The sequence below is a fragment of the Oncorhynchus keta genome, chromosome 35 (genome assembly GCF_023373465.1).
Source record: "Oncorhynchus keta strain PuntledgeMale-10-30-2019 chromosome 35, Oket_V2, whole genome shotgun sequence".
Taxonomy (NCBI): Eukaryota; Metazoa; Chordata; class Actinopteri; order Salmoniformes; family Salmonidae; genus Oncorhynchus; species Oncorhynchus keta.
The window spans coordinates 4406040-4419378 of record NC_068455.1 but is presented as its reverse complement, the minus strand read 5'-3'; the positions used below and the strand labels follow the sequence as shown (position 1 = coordinate 4419378).

Genomic DNA, 13339 nt, shown 5'->3' with positions numbered 1-13339 from the left:
TAGGGTCTTACCGAGTCCTTGATAGCCATGAAGCAGTGGCAGATCCAACGTCTCGTCGTTCCATCTCTACAGATGTAGGAGAACGCTCTCTCAAAGTTCCTGTCTGGAGCGCAGAACGATACCTTCTCTATTGTCTGGTCTAGGATCAGGTCCTACAGAGACATTATCACATTAAACCATTATCACATTACAACATCACCACTACAACACCGTCATTACAACATTATCACATCACATCATCACCACATTACTACAACACCACATTACTACAACATCACCACATTACTACAACATCACCACATTACTACAACATCACCACATTACTACAACATCACCACATTACTACAACATCACCACTACAACACCGTCATTACAACATTATCACATCACCACATCATCACATTACATCACCACAACACCACATTACTACAACATCACCACATTACTACAACATCACCACATTACTACAACATCACCACTACAACACCGTCATTACAACATTATCACATCACCACATCATCACATTACATCACCACAACACCACATTACTACAACATCACCACATTACTACAACATCACCACTACAACACCGTCATTACAACATTATCACATCACCACATTACATCATCACCACATTACATCATCACCACATCATCACATTACATCACCACAACACCACATTACTACAACATCACCACATCATCACATTACCACATTACAACATTATCATTACACTGAATATTGCAGCATTACCTAAGGGGTGTATTCATTAGTTAGAAACCTTTTATTCGAAACGAAAAAATGTTTTGCTACGAAAACTAGACATTTTATTGGACAAATTCAGATTGGTTCCTAGTGAAGAAACGTCCGGTTTTACAGAGAGGACACATTACCCTGACTAACACAATACCCTGACTGTCATTACAACATGATCAAACACATCCTGTCCAGATGTCCTATCTACGTTCCTTTACATTGAAAGTACATGTGAGTGATGTCACAAGTATCAGCAGGGTGTATGGACACAAGTATCATCAGGGTGTATGGACACAAGTATCATCAGGGTGTATGGACACAAGTATCATAAGGGTGTATGGACACAAGTATCATAAGGGTGTATGGACACAAGTATCATCAGGGTGTATGGACACAAGTATCATCAGGGTGTATGGACACAAGTATCATCAGGGTGTATGGACACAAGTATCATCAGGGTGTATGGACACAAGTATCATCAGGGTGTATGGACACAAGTATCATCAGGGTGTATGGACACAAGTATCATCAGGGTGTATGGACACAAGTATCATAAGGGTGTATGGACACAAGTATCATCAGGGTGTATGGACACAAGTATCAGCAGGGTGTATGGACACAAGTATCAGCAGGGTGTATGGACACAAGTATCAGCAGGGTGTATGGACACAAGTATCAGCAGGGTGTATGGACACAAGTATCAGCAGGGTGTATGGACACAAGTATCAGCAGGGTGTATGGACACAAGTATCATAAGGGTGTATGGACACAAGTATCAGCAGGGTGTATGGACACAAGTATCATAAGGGTGTATGGACACAAGTATCATAAGGGTGTATGGACACAAGTATCATAAGGGTGTATGGACACAAGTATCATAAGGGTGTATGGACACAAGTATCAGCAGGGTGTATGGACACAAGTATCAGCAGGGTGTATGGACACAAGTATCATAAGGGTGTATGGACACAAGTATCATGTATGGACACAAGTATCAGCAGGGTGTATGGACACAAGTATCATAAGGGTGTATGGACACAAGTATCATAAGGGTGTATGGACACAAGTATCAGCAGGGTGTATGGACACAAGTATCAGCAGGGTGTATGGACACAAGTATCAGCAGGGTGTATGGACACAAGTATCATAAGGGTGTATGGACACAAGTATCATAAGGATGTATGGACACAAGTATCAGCAGGGTGTATGGACACAAGTATCATAAGGGTGTATGGACACAAGTATCATAAGGATGTATGGACACAAGTATCAGCAGGGTGTATGGACACAAGTATCAGCAGGGTGTATGGACACAAGTATCAGCAGGGTGTATGGACACAAGTATCAGCAGGGTGTATGGACACAAGTATCATCAGGGTGTATGGACACAAGTATCATAAGGGTGTATGGCTACAAGTATCAGCAGGGTGTATGGCTACAAGTATCAGCAGGGTGTATGGACACAAGTATCAGCAGGGTGTATGGACACAAGTATCAGCAGGGTGTATGGCTACAATTAAGGATGTACAGAGTGTTAGTTACTTCCTAATGCTTCTGGCTTGACACAATAAGTCTCAGTGTAATATTGGCTTCATCCAGCAGGTGGCAGCAGATCCCACAGTTGAATAGGGACATGCCGTGCTCATGGTCCATCAAGGACTTTTCTATAGCAGGTGTACTGGAGTATATAACCAGCTACAAAAAAAGAGGAACGTTTGGGTCGACCAAAACGTTACTGGTCCATAAGTTTTTTTTTTTTTTTAAGTGAAACTTTTGCAAGTCAATGGGGGTGTAAGAATTTCCTCTTTTGAGAAAGCCAAACTTCCACAAAGCATTTCCTCTGGCTGAGGTTTAACACGTTGTGGCGGTCACGAATTTTAGTCAGCAGGTGATTGTCAAGACAATAACTGGTCGGTCTCACGGCAATGGACCTTTAACATAAACACATTTAGAATCTCCTGGCTTCCAGACCTTTGAATTAACATAAACACATTTAGAATCTCCTGGCTTCCAGACCTTTGAATTAGCATAAACAGACCTTTGAGACCTTAATTAACATAAACACATTTAGAATCTCCTGGCTTCCAGACCTTTGAATTAACATAAACACATTTAGAATCTTCCTGACCTTTGAATTAGCATAAACAGACTCTTTGAGACCTTTGAATTAGCATAAACACATTTAGAATCTCCTGGCTTCCAGACCTTTGAATTAACATAAACACATTTAGAATCTCCTGGCTTCCAGACCTTTGAATTAACATAAACACATTTAGAATCTCCTGGCTTCCAGACCTTTGAATTAACATAAACACATTTAGAATCTCCTGGCTTCCAGACCTTTGAATTAACATAAACACATTTAGAATCTCCTGGCTTCCAGACCTTTGAATTAACATAAACACATTTAGAATCTCCTGGCTTCCAGACCTTTGGAACATCTACATTTTTAACAAGTCTTAATAAATAAATAAATAAATAAACCTTCACAATAAATCCATGTAATATATCCTACACCTTCACAATAAATCCATGTAATATATCCTACACCTTCACAATAAATCCATTATTTATTTTAGACAGGTCTTTATTTTTATTTTACCTTTATTTAACTAGGCAAGTTAGTTAAGAACACATTCTCATTTTCAATGACTGCCTAGGAACAGTGAGTTAACTGCCTGTTCAGGGGCAGAACGACAGACTTGTACCTTGTCAGCTCCGGTTACTAATCCAACTAGTCCAATGTCTAAAGAAACATGATATGAAGAAAATGTAGTGTATTTCAGAAGAACATAATAACATACTCTGACTTGTCCTTATGTTAGGTCCTGTCCTTATGTTAGGTCCTGTCCTTATGTTAGGTCCTGTCCTTATGTTAGGTCCTGATCTGGCTGTGCCATATGGCTGTGGGCTACACTAGTTCAATTAGTTGTCCTTATGTTAGGTCCTGTCCTTATGTTAGGGTCCTGATCTGGCTGTGCCATATGGCTGTGGGCTACACTAGTTCATTTAGTTGTCCTTATGTTAGGGTCCTGATCTGGCTGTGGGCTACACTAGTTCATTTAGCAGACAAGATTTGCTTAGAATTCCGTGGCATTATTTTATATTATAGTATGATTTGAGGGAGTGTGCACATGGGGCTATTCTGTGTTGAGTGGTTAGGTACTCCTATATGCTTAATTTAGAGTTATTAATTAATGTAACTTTAGTTGTTCTATAAACGTTGGGCTATATGTTTGGATTTTTAATACATTCTACGGCTCCACGATGAGACTAATGATGATTTGAAAAAAGTTTTGTGAAACGCATGAGCTCTGCTTAGTTTTTTTTTGTGCAGGCTGTACACACTTCATCAGTCTCTCACTCATAATTTGACAAGCACTTGATAATGCCGCAAATTTCCCAGCGGCATCCCCTTTGTGTGGCTGTAATGCACCCTAAAAAAATCCATGCCTTTTCCTGGGCCAGTGGTCACTGTACCCTTCTACCTGAGTGCCGCCTGCTCCGAAGCACCTCTCATCTCACTCGGCTCTCCATCACGTAATCTGGTCATTCTCACAGGCTACAAGTGAAGACAAACACATCAGGATGGGCAACTGTGCCCATCCTCATCTAATTCCGAGGTGCATATTGAAGATGTTGGAAGAACTGTCCACATTTACTTTTCGTCAGCCAACAAGATGAGTAGGCCTAACAGCAAAAGCACTAGCCTATGTCAATCTACTATCCCACATAGTACATAAGTTGACCCATTCTATTCTGTGCGAGAAATACATATTCCAAACATTAGTCTGGGACAGTTGTGGGATGCGATAGATCTCAAATTAATACAACCACTAGCTGACGCAACAGATCAGAACATTTAGGTTAAAATGCTGATAAACTATTTGGCTGTTTCTTCACATTATGAACGCAGAAATGCGCACAAGGCAGTAGGGTATAAGCGCATATGTTCCAATAGCAGGAAAACACTCCATTCTCAAAAGTGACCACAAATGCAATTATGCATTTCATGCTTTTATTATAAAAAGGTGCATTTTTTATGGTGAAAATTATCTTCCCCAAACTTGAACACGTTGCATTTGGAAAGTATTCAGACCCCTTGACCTTTTCCAACGTTACAGCCTTATTGTAAAATGAAATTTTAAAAAATCCTCAATCTACACACAATAACCCATAATAAAGGTTTATAGCTTTAGATGTATTAAAAATAAAACAGAATTATTCAGACCCTTTGATTTGAGGCTCTAAATTGAGCTATGAGACTAGGAGGTGCATCCTGTTTTCATTGATCATCCTTGATGTTTCTACAACTTGACTGGAGTCCACCTGTGGTAAATTCAATTGATTGGACATGATTTGGAAAGGCACACACCGGTCTATAAGGTCACCACCGGTCTATAAACCCAGGTGACAGTGCATGTCAGAGCAAAAACAAAGCCACGAGGTCGAAGGAATTGTTCGTAGAGCTCCGAGACAGGGTTGCGTTGAGGCACAGATCTGGGGAAAGGTACCAAAAAATGTCTGCAGCATCGAAGGTCCCCAAGAACACAGTGGCCTCCATTATTCTAAAATGGAAGAAGTTCGGAACCACAAAGACTCTTCTTATAGCTGGCTGACCAGAGTTGGCTGCCCGGCCAAACTGAGTAATCGGGAGAGAAGGGCCTTGGTCAGGGAGGTGACCAAGAACCCCCATGGTCACTCTGACAGAGCTCTAGAGTTCCTCTGTGGAGATGGGAGAACCTTCCAGAAGGACAACCATCTCTGCAGCACTCCACCAATCAGGTCTTTATGTTAGAGTGGCCAGACGGATGCCACTCCTCAGTAAAAGGCACATGACAGCCTGCTTAGAGTTTGCCAAAAGGCACCTAAAGGACTCTCAGACCATGAGAAACAAGATTCTCTGGTCTGATGAAACCAAGATTAAACTCTTTTGGCCTGAATGCAAAGCGTCACGTCTGGAGGAAACCTGTCATCATCCCTACTGTGAAGCATGGTGGTGGCAGTATCATGCTGTGGGGATATTTTTCAACAGCGGGACTGAGAGACTAGTCAGGATTAAGGGATAGATGAACAGAACAAAGTACAGAGAGATCCTTGATGAAGTCCTGAGAGCTCTGGAGCAGGTTCTCAGACTGGGGGGCAAAGGTTCACCTTCCAACAGGACAACAACCCTAAGCACACAGCCAAGACAACGCAGGAGAGGCTTCGGAACAAGTCTCTGAATGTCCTTGAGTGGCCCTGCCAGAGCCCGGACTTGAACCCGACCGAACATCTCTGGAGAAAACTGAAAATAGCTGTGCAGCGACGCTCCCCATCCATCCTGACAGAGCTTGAGAGGGTCTGCAGAGAAGAATGGGAGAAACTCCCCAAAATACAGGTGTTCCAAGCTTGTAGCGTCAAACCCAAGAAGACTGGAGGCTGTAATCGCTGCCAAAGGTCCTTCAACAAAGTACTGAGTAAAGGATCTGAATACTTATGTAAATCAGTTTTTATTATTATAAATTCACAAACAAAATAGTTTTTGCTTTGTCATTATGGGGTATTGTGTGTAGATTGATGAGGAAAAAATAATATTAGTCAATTTGATAATAAGGCTGTAACTTAACAAAATTTTGAAAAAGTCAAGGGGTCTGAAAACTTTCCGAGCCAGTTAGGCTCTACACCCGTTGTGAAGCAGATGAATGTGCTTAATTTTAAGACGTTATTTGGCCACTTCAGTTGTGATATAAAACATATAGGCCAGGCGACATGAGATGTGCGACTATGATTAGAAAAAGTTGCAAAAAAAAGGTATACATTGCTTCTTGCCTTACTAATATTATATAATAATAATAATATTACTAATATTGTCACCCATCAGACTATTCTTGACTTAATCTTGTATTTACATAAATTATTTAGTGCATGTGTGAAATTTGTTTGGATTTAGAATGGACCATTATCATGCACCTGTCTGGAACCAGGGGCAGCGGGAAAAATACATGTCATCTTTGCACTTAAATAGAGACTGGAGGACGCTTTTCCCGCGGTTCATTTTCATGGCAGACAGGTAGGCTATACTCCCGTTGTAAAGAGAAGCAATGTGCTTAATATTAGGAAAGTTGAGAAATAAATAAAGTAGGCCTATAGAAAGCTGATGGGATCCTCCTCTTTTTATTAGAGGCCATCACTCTGTTTTCTCTCGCAATTGCATGGCCTACTAAGAACTCTTGCGCAACATGAGCTCATGGGCTCTCAAGAAGTGCTTGATTAGATTTTCAATCAAACACTATGTCTGTGCCACGTGGGTGTGTGACCTAGCTGTTCAGACCGCATAGCAGGAGATCCCTTACCTTAGTTTTGTCATCTACTACACGGAGACCGTCTGCTGAGACCCATAGCACCGCTCTCACTGCCTTCTTCCCTGCCTGCAGACAAAAAGACACACACAGATGACAGACACAGAGAGATGACAGAGACAGAAACAAAGCTGACAGAAACAGAGATGAGAAAGAGACAGAAACAGAGATGAGAAAGAGACAGAAACAGAGATGAGAAAGAGACAGAAACAGAGATGAGAAAGAGACAGAAACAGGAATGAGAGAGAGACAGAAACAGGAATGAGAGAGAGACAGAAACAGGAATGAGAAAGAGACAGAAACAGAGATGAGAAAGAGACAGAAACAGAGATGAGAAAGAGACAGAAACAGAGATGAGAAAGAGACAGAAACAGAGATGAGAAAGAGACAGAAACAGAGATGAGAAAGAGACAGAAACAGAGATGAGAAAGAGACAGAAACAGAGATGAGAAAGAGACCGGGAGAGTTACAGAGATGAAAGACACCCATATGCCACGCACAAAAACACAAATCCCAACCTGGAAACAGAGGAAAAACAACTGAAAATCAAACATTGTAAAGGAAGGTTAGGAGAGAGTCATGAGTTGGTGTTGTGAGTACCCAGACTGGAATGAGGAAGAGAGAGGAAGTCATGAGTAGGTGTTGTGAGTACCCAGACTGGAATGAGGAAGAGAGAGGAAGTCATGAGTAGGTGTTGTGAGTACCCAGACTGGAATGAGGAAGAGAGAGGAAGTCATGAGTAGGTGTTGTGAGTACCCAGACTGGAATGAGGAAGAGAGAGGAAGTCATGAGTAGGTGTTGTGAGTACCCAGACTGGAATGAGGAAGTCATGAGTAGGTGTTGTGTTGTGAGTACCCAGACTGGAATGAGGAAGAGAGAGGAAGTCATGAGTAGGTGTTGTGTTGTGAGTACCCAGACTGGAATGAGGAAGAGAGAGGAAGTCATGAGTAGGTGTTGTGTTGTGAGTACCCAGACTGGAATGAGGAAGAGAAAGGAAGTCATGAGTAGGTGTTGTGTTGTGAGTACCCAGACTGGAATGAGGAAGAAAGTTGACTACAACAAAGCAACTGAAACAGTGGCCAACCAGTTCCTTAAGTTAAATAACACACCGAGACAGAGACGGTACACACAGGACAGGCCAACTCATTCACACAGGTCTCGTCTTGATCCTTCTCTGATGGAAGAAGAGCTGGTGAGACACAGACACACTCTCACACGCACACGTCTCCAGGTAGTTTGTTGGTGAGGTCCCAGACAGTCCCTGGTGGCCTGGCCCAGTAGTACAGTCAGCCATAATCAGAGAGTGAGGGGGTTATATTAAGGGCAAGGAAAGAGACAGGCACTTGGCCTTCACACACAAAAGCACAACTTACTTTAGTAAAGAAGCCCTTGAAGAATTTCCTGTCCTGTTGTGGGATTGGTACAGGAGAAGGTGGGTGGGGGGACAAGGACGCACAATGTTACCGATGACTGATGGCTACATTTAGAATGTCCAGGTGAGGGTATAGGTGTGTGTGTGTGTGTGTGTGTGTGGGTGGAAGGCAGGTGTGTATGCCTTTGTTTATGAGGGGAAGGAGGGGTTGGAGGAGTGAAGCTTGATTAGGAATGAGTGAGTGAAGTGACAGATGGAAGAATAGAGGGATCCAGTTTGAGGGGAGTAAGGTGAATCATATTGGAAGGTGAATCATATTGGTAGGTGAATCATCTGGGATTCATTTTGGCATTGAGGAGTTCACCACAGTCACTGGCTTCATTAATAAGTGCCTCGAGTCATACCCACAGTGACCGTACATATCCCAACCAGAAGCCATGGATTACAGGCAACATCTACACTCAGCTAAAGGCTAGAGCTGCTGCTTTCAAGGAGCGGGACAATAAGTCTGACACTTGTAAGAAATCCCACTGCAACCTGATGCTCGTCAGATGTGGCAGGGCTTGAAAACGATCATGGATTACAAAGGGGAACCCAGTCGCGAGCTGAACAGTGACGCGAGCCTACCAGACGAGCTAAATGCCTTCTATACTCGCTTCGAGGCAAGCAACACTGAACCATGCATGAGAGCACCAGCTGTTCCCGGACGACTGTGTGATCACGCTCTCCATAGCCGACGTGGGTAAGACCTTTAACAGGTTAATATTTACCAGGACCCTACGCGTACTCAGAGCATGTGCTGACAGCTGGCAAGCGTCTTCACTGTCATGTTTCAACCTCTCCCTGTCCGAGTCTGTAATACCAACAAACGGACCACCATAGTCCCCGTGCCCAAGAACACCAAGGTAACCTGTCTAAGTGACTATGGCCCCGTAGCACTCACCTCTGTAGCCATGAAGTGCTTTGAAAGGCTGGTCATGGATCATATAAAGACAGATTAGACAGTATTGCATTAATCCCCTGGAGGGGAAATGTGACTGCAAACAATCAATATCAGTAAATAGACCATAAAAAACAACATGTACACACAGTTATTTTTTTGTATATACATTGATGTGTCTAAGTGTTTGTGTTAAAAAGCCTCATGGTAAGAAGGATCGGCGCAAATGTTCCGTTTTGGCCCTGAGTAAAATAAATCTGTCATCACACTGTGATTCTCCAGGCTGATACTGTGGAGGGGCTGGCTAGTGGTGGTTATATCACTGTGACTAGTGGTGGTTATATCACTGTGACTAGTGGTGGTTATATCACTGTGATTCTCCAGGCTGATACTGTGGAGGGGCTGGCTAGTGGTGGTTATATCACTGTGATTCTCCAGGCTGGTACTGTGGAGGGGCTGGCTAGTGGTGGTTATATCACTGTGACTAGTGGTGGTTATATCACTGTGATTCTCCAGGCTGATACTGTGGAGGGGCTGACTAGTGGTGGTTATATCACTGTGATTCTCCAGGTACTGTGGAGGGGCTGGCTAGTGGTGGTTATATCACTGTGACTAGTGGTGGTTATATCACTGTGACTAGTGGTGGTTATATCACTGTGATTCTCCAGGCTGATACTGTGGAGGGGCTGACTAGTGGTGGTTATATCACTGTGATTCTCCAGGCTGATACTGTGGAGGGGCTGGCTAGTGGTGGTTATATCACTGTGATGCTCCAGGTACTGTGGAAGGGCTGACTAGTGGTGGTTATATCACTGTGACTAGTGGTGGTTATATCACTGTGACTAGTGGTGGTTATATCACTGTGACTAGTGGTGGTTATATCACTGTGACTAGTGGTGGTTATATCACTGTGATTCTCCAGGCTGATACTGTGGAGGGGCTGGCTAGTGGTGGTTATATCACTGTGATTCTCCAGGCTGATACTGTGGAGGGGCTGGCTAGTGGTGGTTATATCACTGTGATGCTCCAGATACTGTGGAGGGGCTGGCTAGTGGTGGTTATATCACTGTGATTCTCCAGGCTGATACTGTGGAGGGGCTGGCTAGTGGTGGTTATATCACTGTGACTAGTGGTGGTTATATCACTGTGATTCTCCAGGCTGATACTGTGGAAGGGCTGACTAGTGGTGGTTATATCACTGTGATTCTCCAGGCTGATACTGTGGAGGGGCTGGCTAGTGGTGGTTATATCACTGTGATTCTCCAGGCTGGTACTGTGGAGGGGCTGGCTAGTGGTGGTTATATCACTGTGATGCTCCAGATACTGTGGAGGGGCTGGCTAGTGGTGGTTATATCACTGTGATTCTCCAGGCTGATACTGTGGAGGGGCTGGCTAGTGGTGGTTATATCACTGTGACTAGTGGTGGTTATATCACTGTGACTAGTGGTGGTTATATCACTGTAACTAGTGGTGGTTATATCACTGTGACTAGTGGTGGTTATATCACTGTGACTAGTGGTGGTTATATCACTGTGACTAGTGGTGGTTATATCACTGTGACTAGTGGTGGTTATATCACTGTAACTAGTGGTGGTTATATCACTGTGACTAGTGGTGGTTATATCACTGTAACTAGTGGTGGTTATATCACTGTGACTAGTGGTGGTTATATCACTGTAACTAGTGGTGGTTATATCACTGTGACTAGTTTTCCGGTTCCGGGTTGGAGCGAGCGGTCCGGGTTGGAGCGAGCGGTCGCATTCGCACTTCGCTCTGCAGGTTGTATAACTTTTTCATTACATTTCATTATAGTACAACGGTTGATTTGTCTAATCTTAGCAATTCTTCTTAGCTAGCTACATAGCCGTCCTTGTATCAGAGATAATTGCATAATTATCGTATTTCGTCGCCCTAACGTAGCCTTCACTGCTATTCGCCCAGGAGCTAGCTAACGCACACAGATTAGCATCACTGTAGTGCTATTCACTCAACTGTATGACTTGATTAGTTTACTGTTAGCTAGCTACATAGCTGTCTTTGTTTCCAAGATAATTGTGTAGTTTAGTGTGTGTAGCCTTGGAGTGATTATCTTAATTCACTGAGGTTCGCTAGCCAGCTATTTGTCGTCCTTAACGTAGGAGACTCTGCTAGCTAGCCAACAGCTAACAGCTAGCCAACGTCACCACACGTCTACTGATTCGAATTCAATCACCGGTCAGGGAGTATCACATTTTCATTTCATTACAGTACAACGGTTTGATTTGTTTGATCGTAGCTAGCTACATAGCTAGCTACATAGCCGTCTTTGTTTCAAAGATAATTGTGTTGTCTAGAGCGATTTCCTAGGTTAGCTAGCCAGCTATTGTCGTTCTTTTAACTCAACGTAACGTAAACAACACTGCTAGCTAGCCAGCTAGCCCCGAATAGCAGCACTGTAGAAATTATTACACTCAACGGAACGACTTGATTAGTGTAGTGCCAACAACGCAGCTACTGCCAGCTAGCCTACTTTAGCAGTACTGTATCATTTTAATCATTTTAGTCAATAAGATTCTTGCTACGTAAGCTTAACTTTCTGAACATTCGAGACGTGTAGTCCACTTGTCATTCCAATTTCCTTGCATTAGCGTAGCCTTTTCTGTAGCCTGTCAACTATGTGTCTGTCTATCCCTGTTCTCTCCTCTCTGCACAGACCATACAAACGCTCCACACCGCGTGGCCGCGACCACCCTAATCTGGTGGTCCCAGCGCGTACGACCCACGTGGAGTTCCAGGTCTCTGGTAGCCTCTGGAACTGCCAATCTGCGGCCAACAAGGCAGAGTTCATCTCAGCCTATGCCTCCCTCCAGTCCCTTGACTTCTTGGCACTGACGGAAACATGGATCACCACAGATAACACTGCTACTCCTACTGCTCTCTCCTCGTCCGCCCACGTGTTCTCGCACACCCGAGAGCTTCTGGTCAGCGGGGTGGTGGCACCGGATCCTCATCTCTCCCAAGTGGTCTTTCTCTCTTTCTCCCCTTACCCATCTGTCTATTGCCTCCTTTGAATTCCATGCTGTCACAGTTACCAGCCCTTTCAAGCTTAACATCCTTATCATTTATCGCCCTCCAGGTTCCCTCGGAGAGTTCATCAATGAGCTTGATGCCTTGATAAGCTCCTTTCCTGAGGACGGCTCACCTCTCACAGTTCTGGGCGACTTTAACCTCCCCACGTCTACCTTTGACTCATTCCTCTCTGCCTCCTTCTTTCCACTCCTCTCCTCTTTTGACCTCACCCTCTCACCTTCCCCCTACTCACAAGGCAGGCAATACGCTTGACCTCATCTTTACTAGATGCTGTTCTTCCACTAACCTCATTGCAACTCCCCTCCAAGTCTCCGACCACTACCTTGTATCCTTTTCCCTCTCGCTCTCATCCAACACTTCCCACACTGCCCCTACTCGGATGGTATCGCGCCGTCCCAACCTTCGCTCTCTCTCCCCCGCTACTCTCTCCTCTTCCATCCTATCATCTCTTCCCTCTGCTCAAACTTTCTCCAACCTATCTCCTGATTCTGCCTCCTCAACCCTCCTCTCCTCCCTTACTGCATCCTTTGACTCTCTATGTCCCCTATCCTCCAGGCCGGCTCGGTCCTCCCCTCCCGCTCCGTGGCTCGACGACTCATTGCGAGCTCACAGAACAGGGCTCCGGGCAGCCGAGCGGAAATGGAGGAAAACTCGCCTCCCCTGCGGACCTGGCATCCTTTCACTCCCTCCTCTCTACATTTTCCTCCTCTGTCTCTGCTGCTAAAGCCACTTTCTACCATTCTAAATTCCAAGCATCTGCCTCTAACCCTAGGAAGCTCTTTGCCACCTTCTCCTCCCTCCTGAATCCCCCCCTCCTCCCTCTCTGCAGATGACTTCGTCAACCATTTTGAAAAGAAGGTC

The 13339-nt window shown here is 44.2% G+C and overlaps 1 protein-coding gene and 1 long non-coding RNA gene across 5 annotated transcripts in view; one reads left to right on the top strand and one right to left on the bottom strand.

Annotated features, from left to right (window-relative positions):
* The window catches only part of LOC118373481 (protein numb homolog), a 109655-nt gene that overhangs the window by 33624 nt on the left and 62692 nt on the right, over window positions 1-13339 (bottom strand). The window contains exons 4-6 of one of the 4 annotated variants that reach the window (XM_052496084.1): window positions 8471-8503; window positions 7092-7166; window positions 12-152 (exon numbers count right to left, since the gene is read on the bottom strand). In XM_052496084.1, coding sequence (XP_052352044.1) covers window positions 12-152; window positions 7092-7166; window positions 8471-8503 — 249 coding nt within the window. Of the gene's footprint in view, window positions 1-11; window positions 153-7091; window positions 7616-8470; window positions 8504-13339 lie in introns of all 4 variants that reach the window. The other 3 variants (XM_052496082.1, XM_052496085.1, XM_052496083.1) reach the window with 3 other exon arrangements.
* LOC127915719 (uncharacterized) lies at window positions 7601-8273 on the top strand. Its single transcript, XR_008091784.1, has 3 exons — window positions 7601-7741; window positions 7789-7892; window positions 7935-8273. It is a non-coding gene; the product is annotated as an uncharacterized LOC127915719 (long non-coding RNA).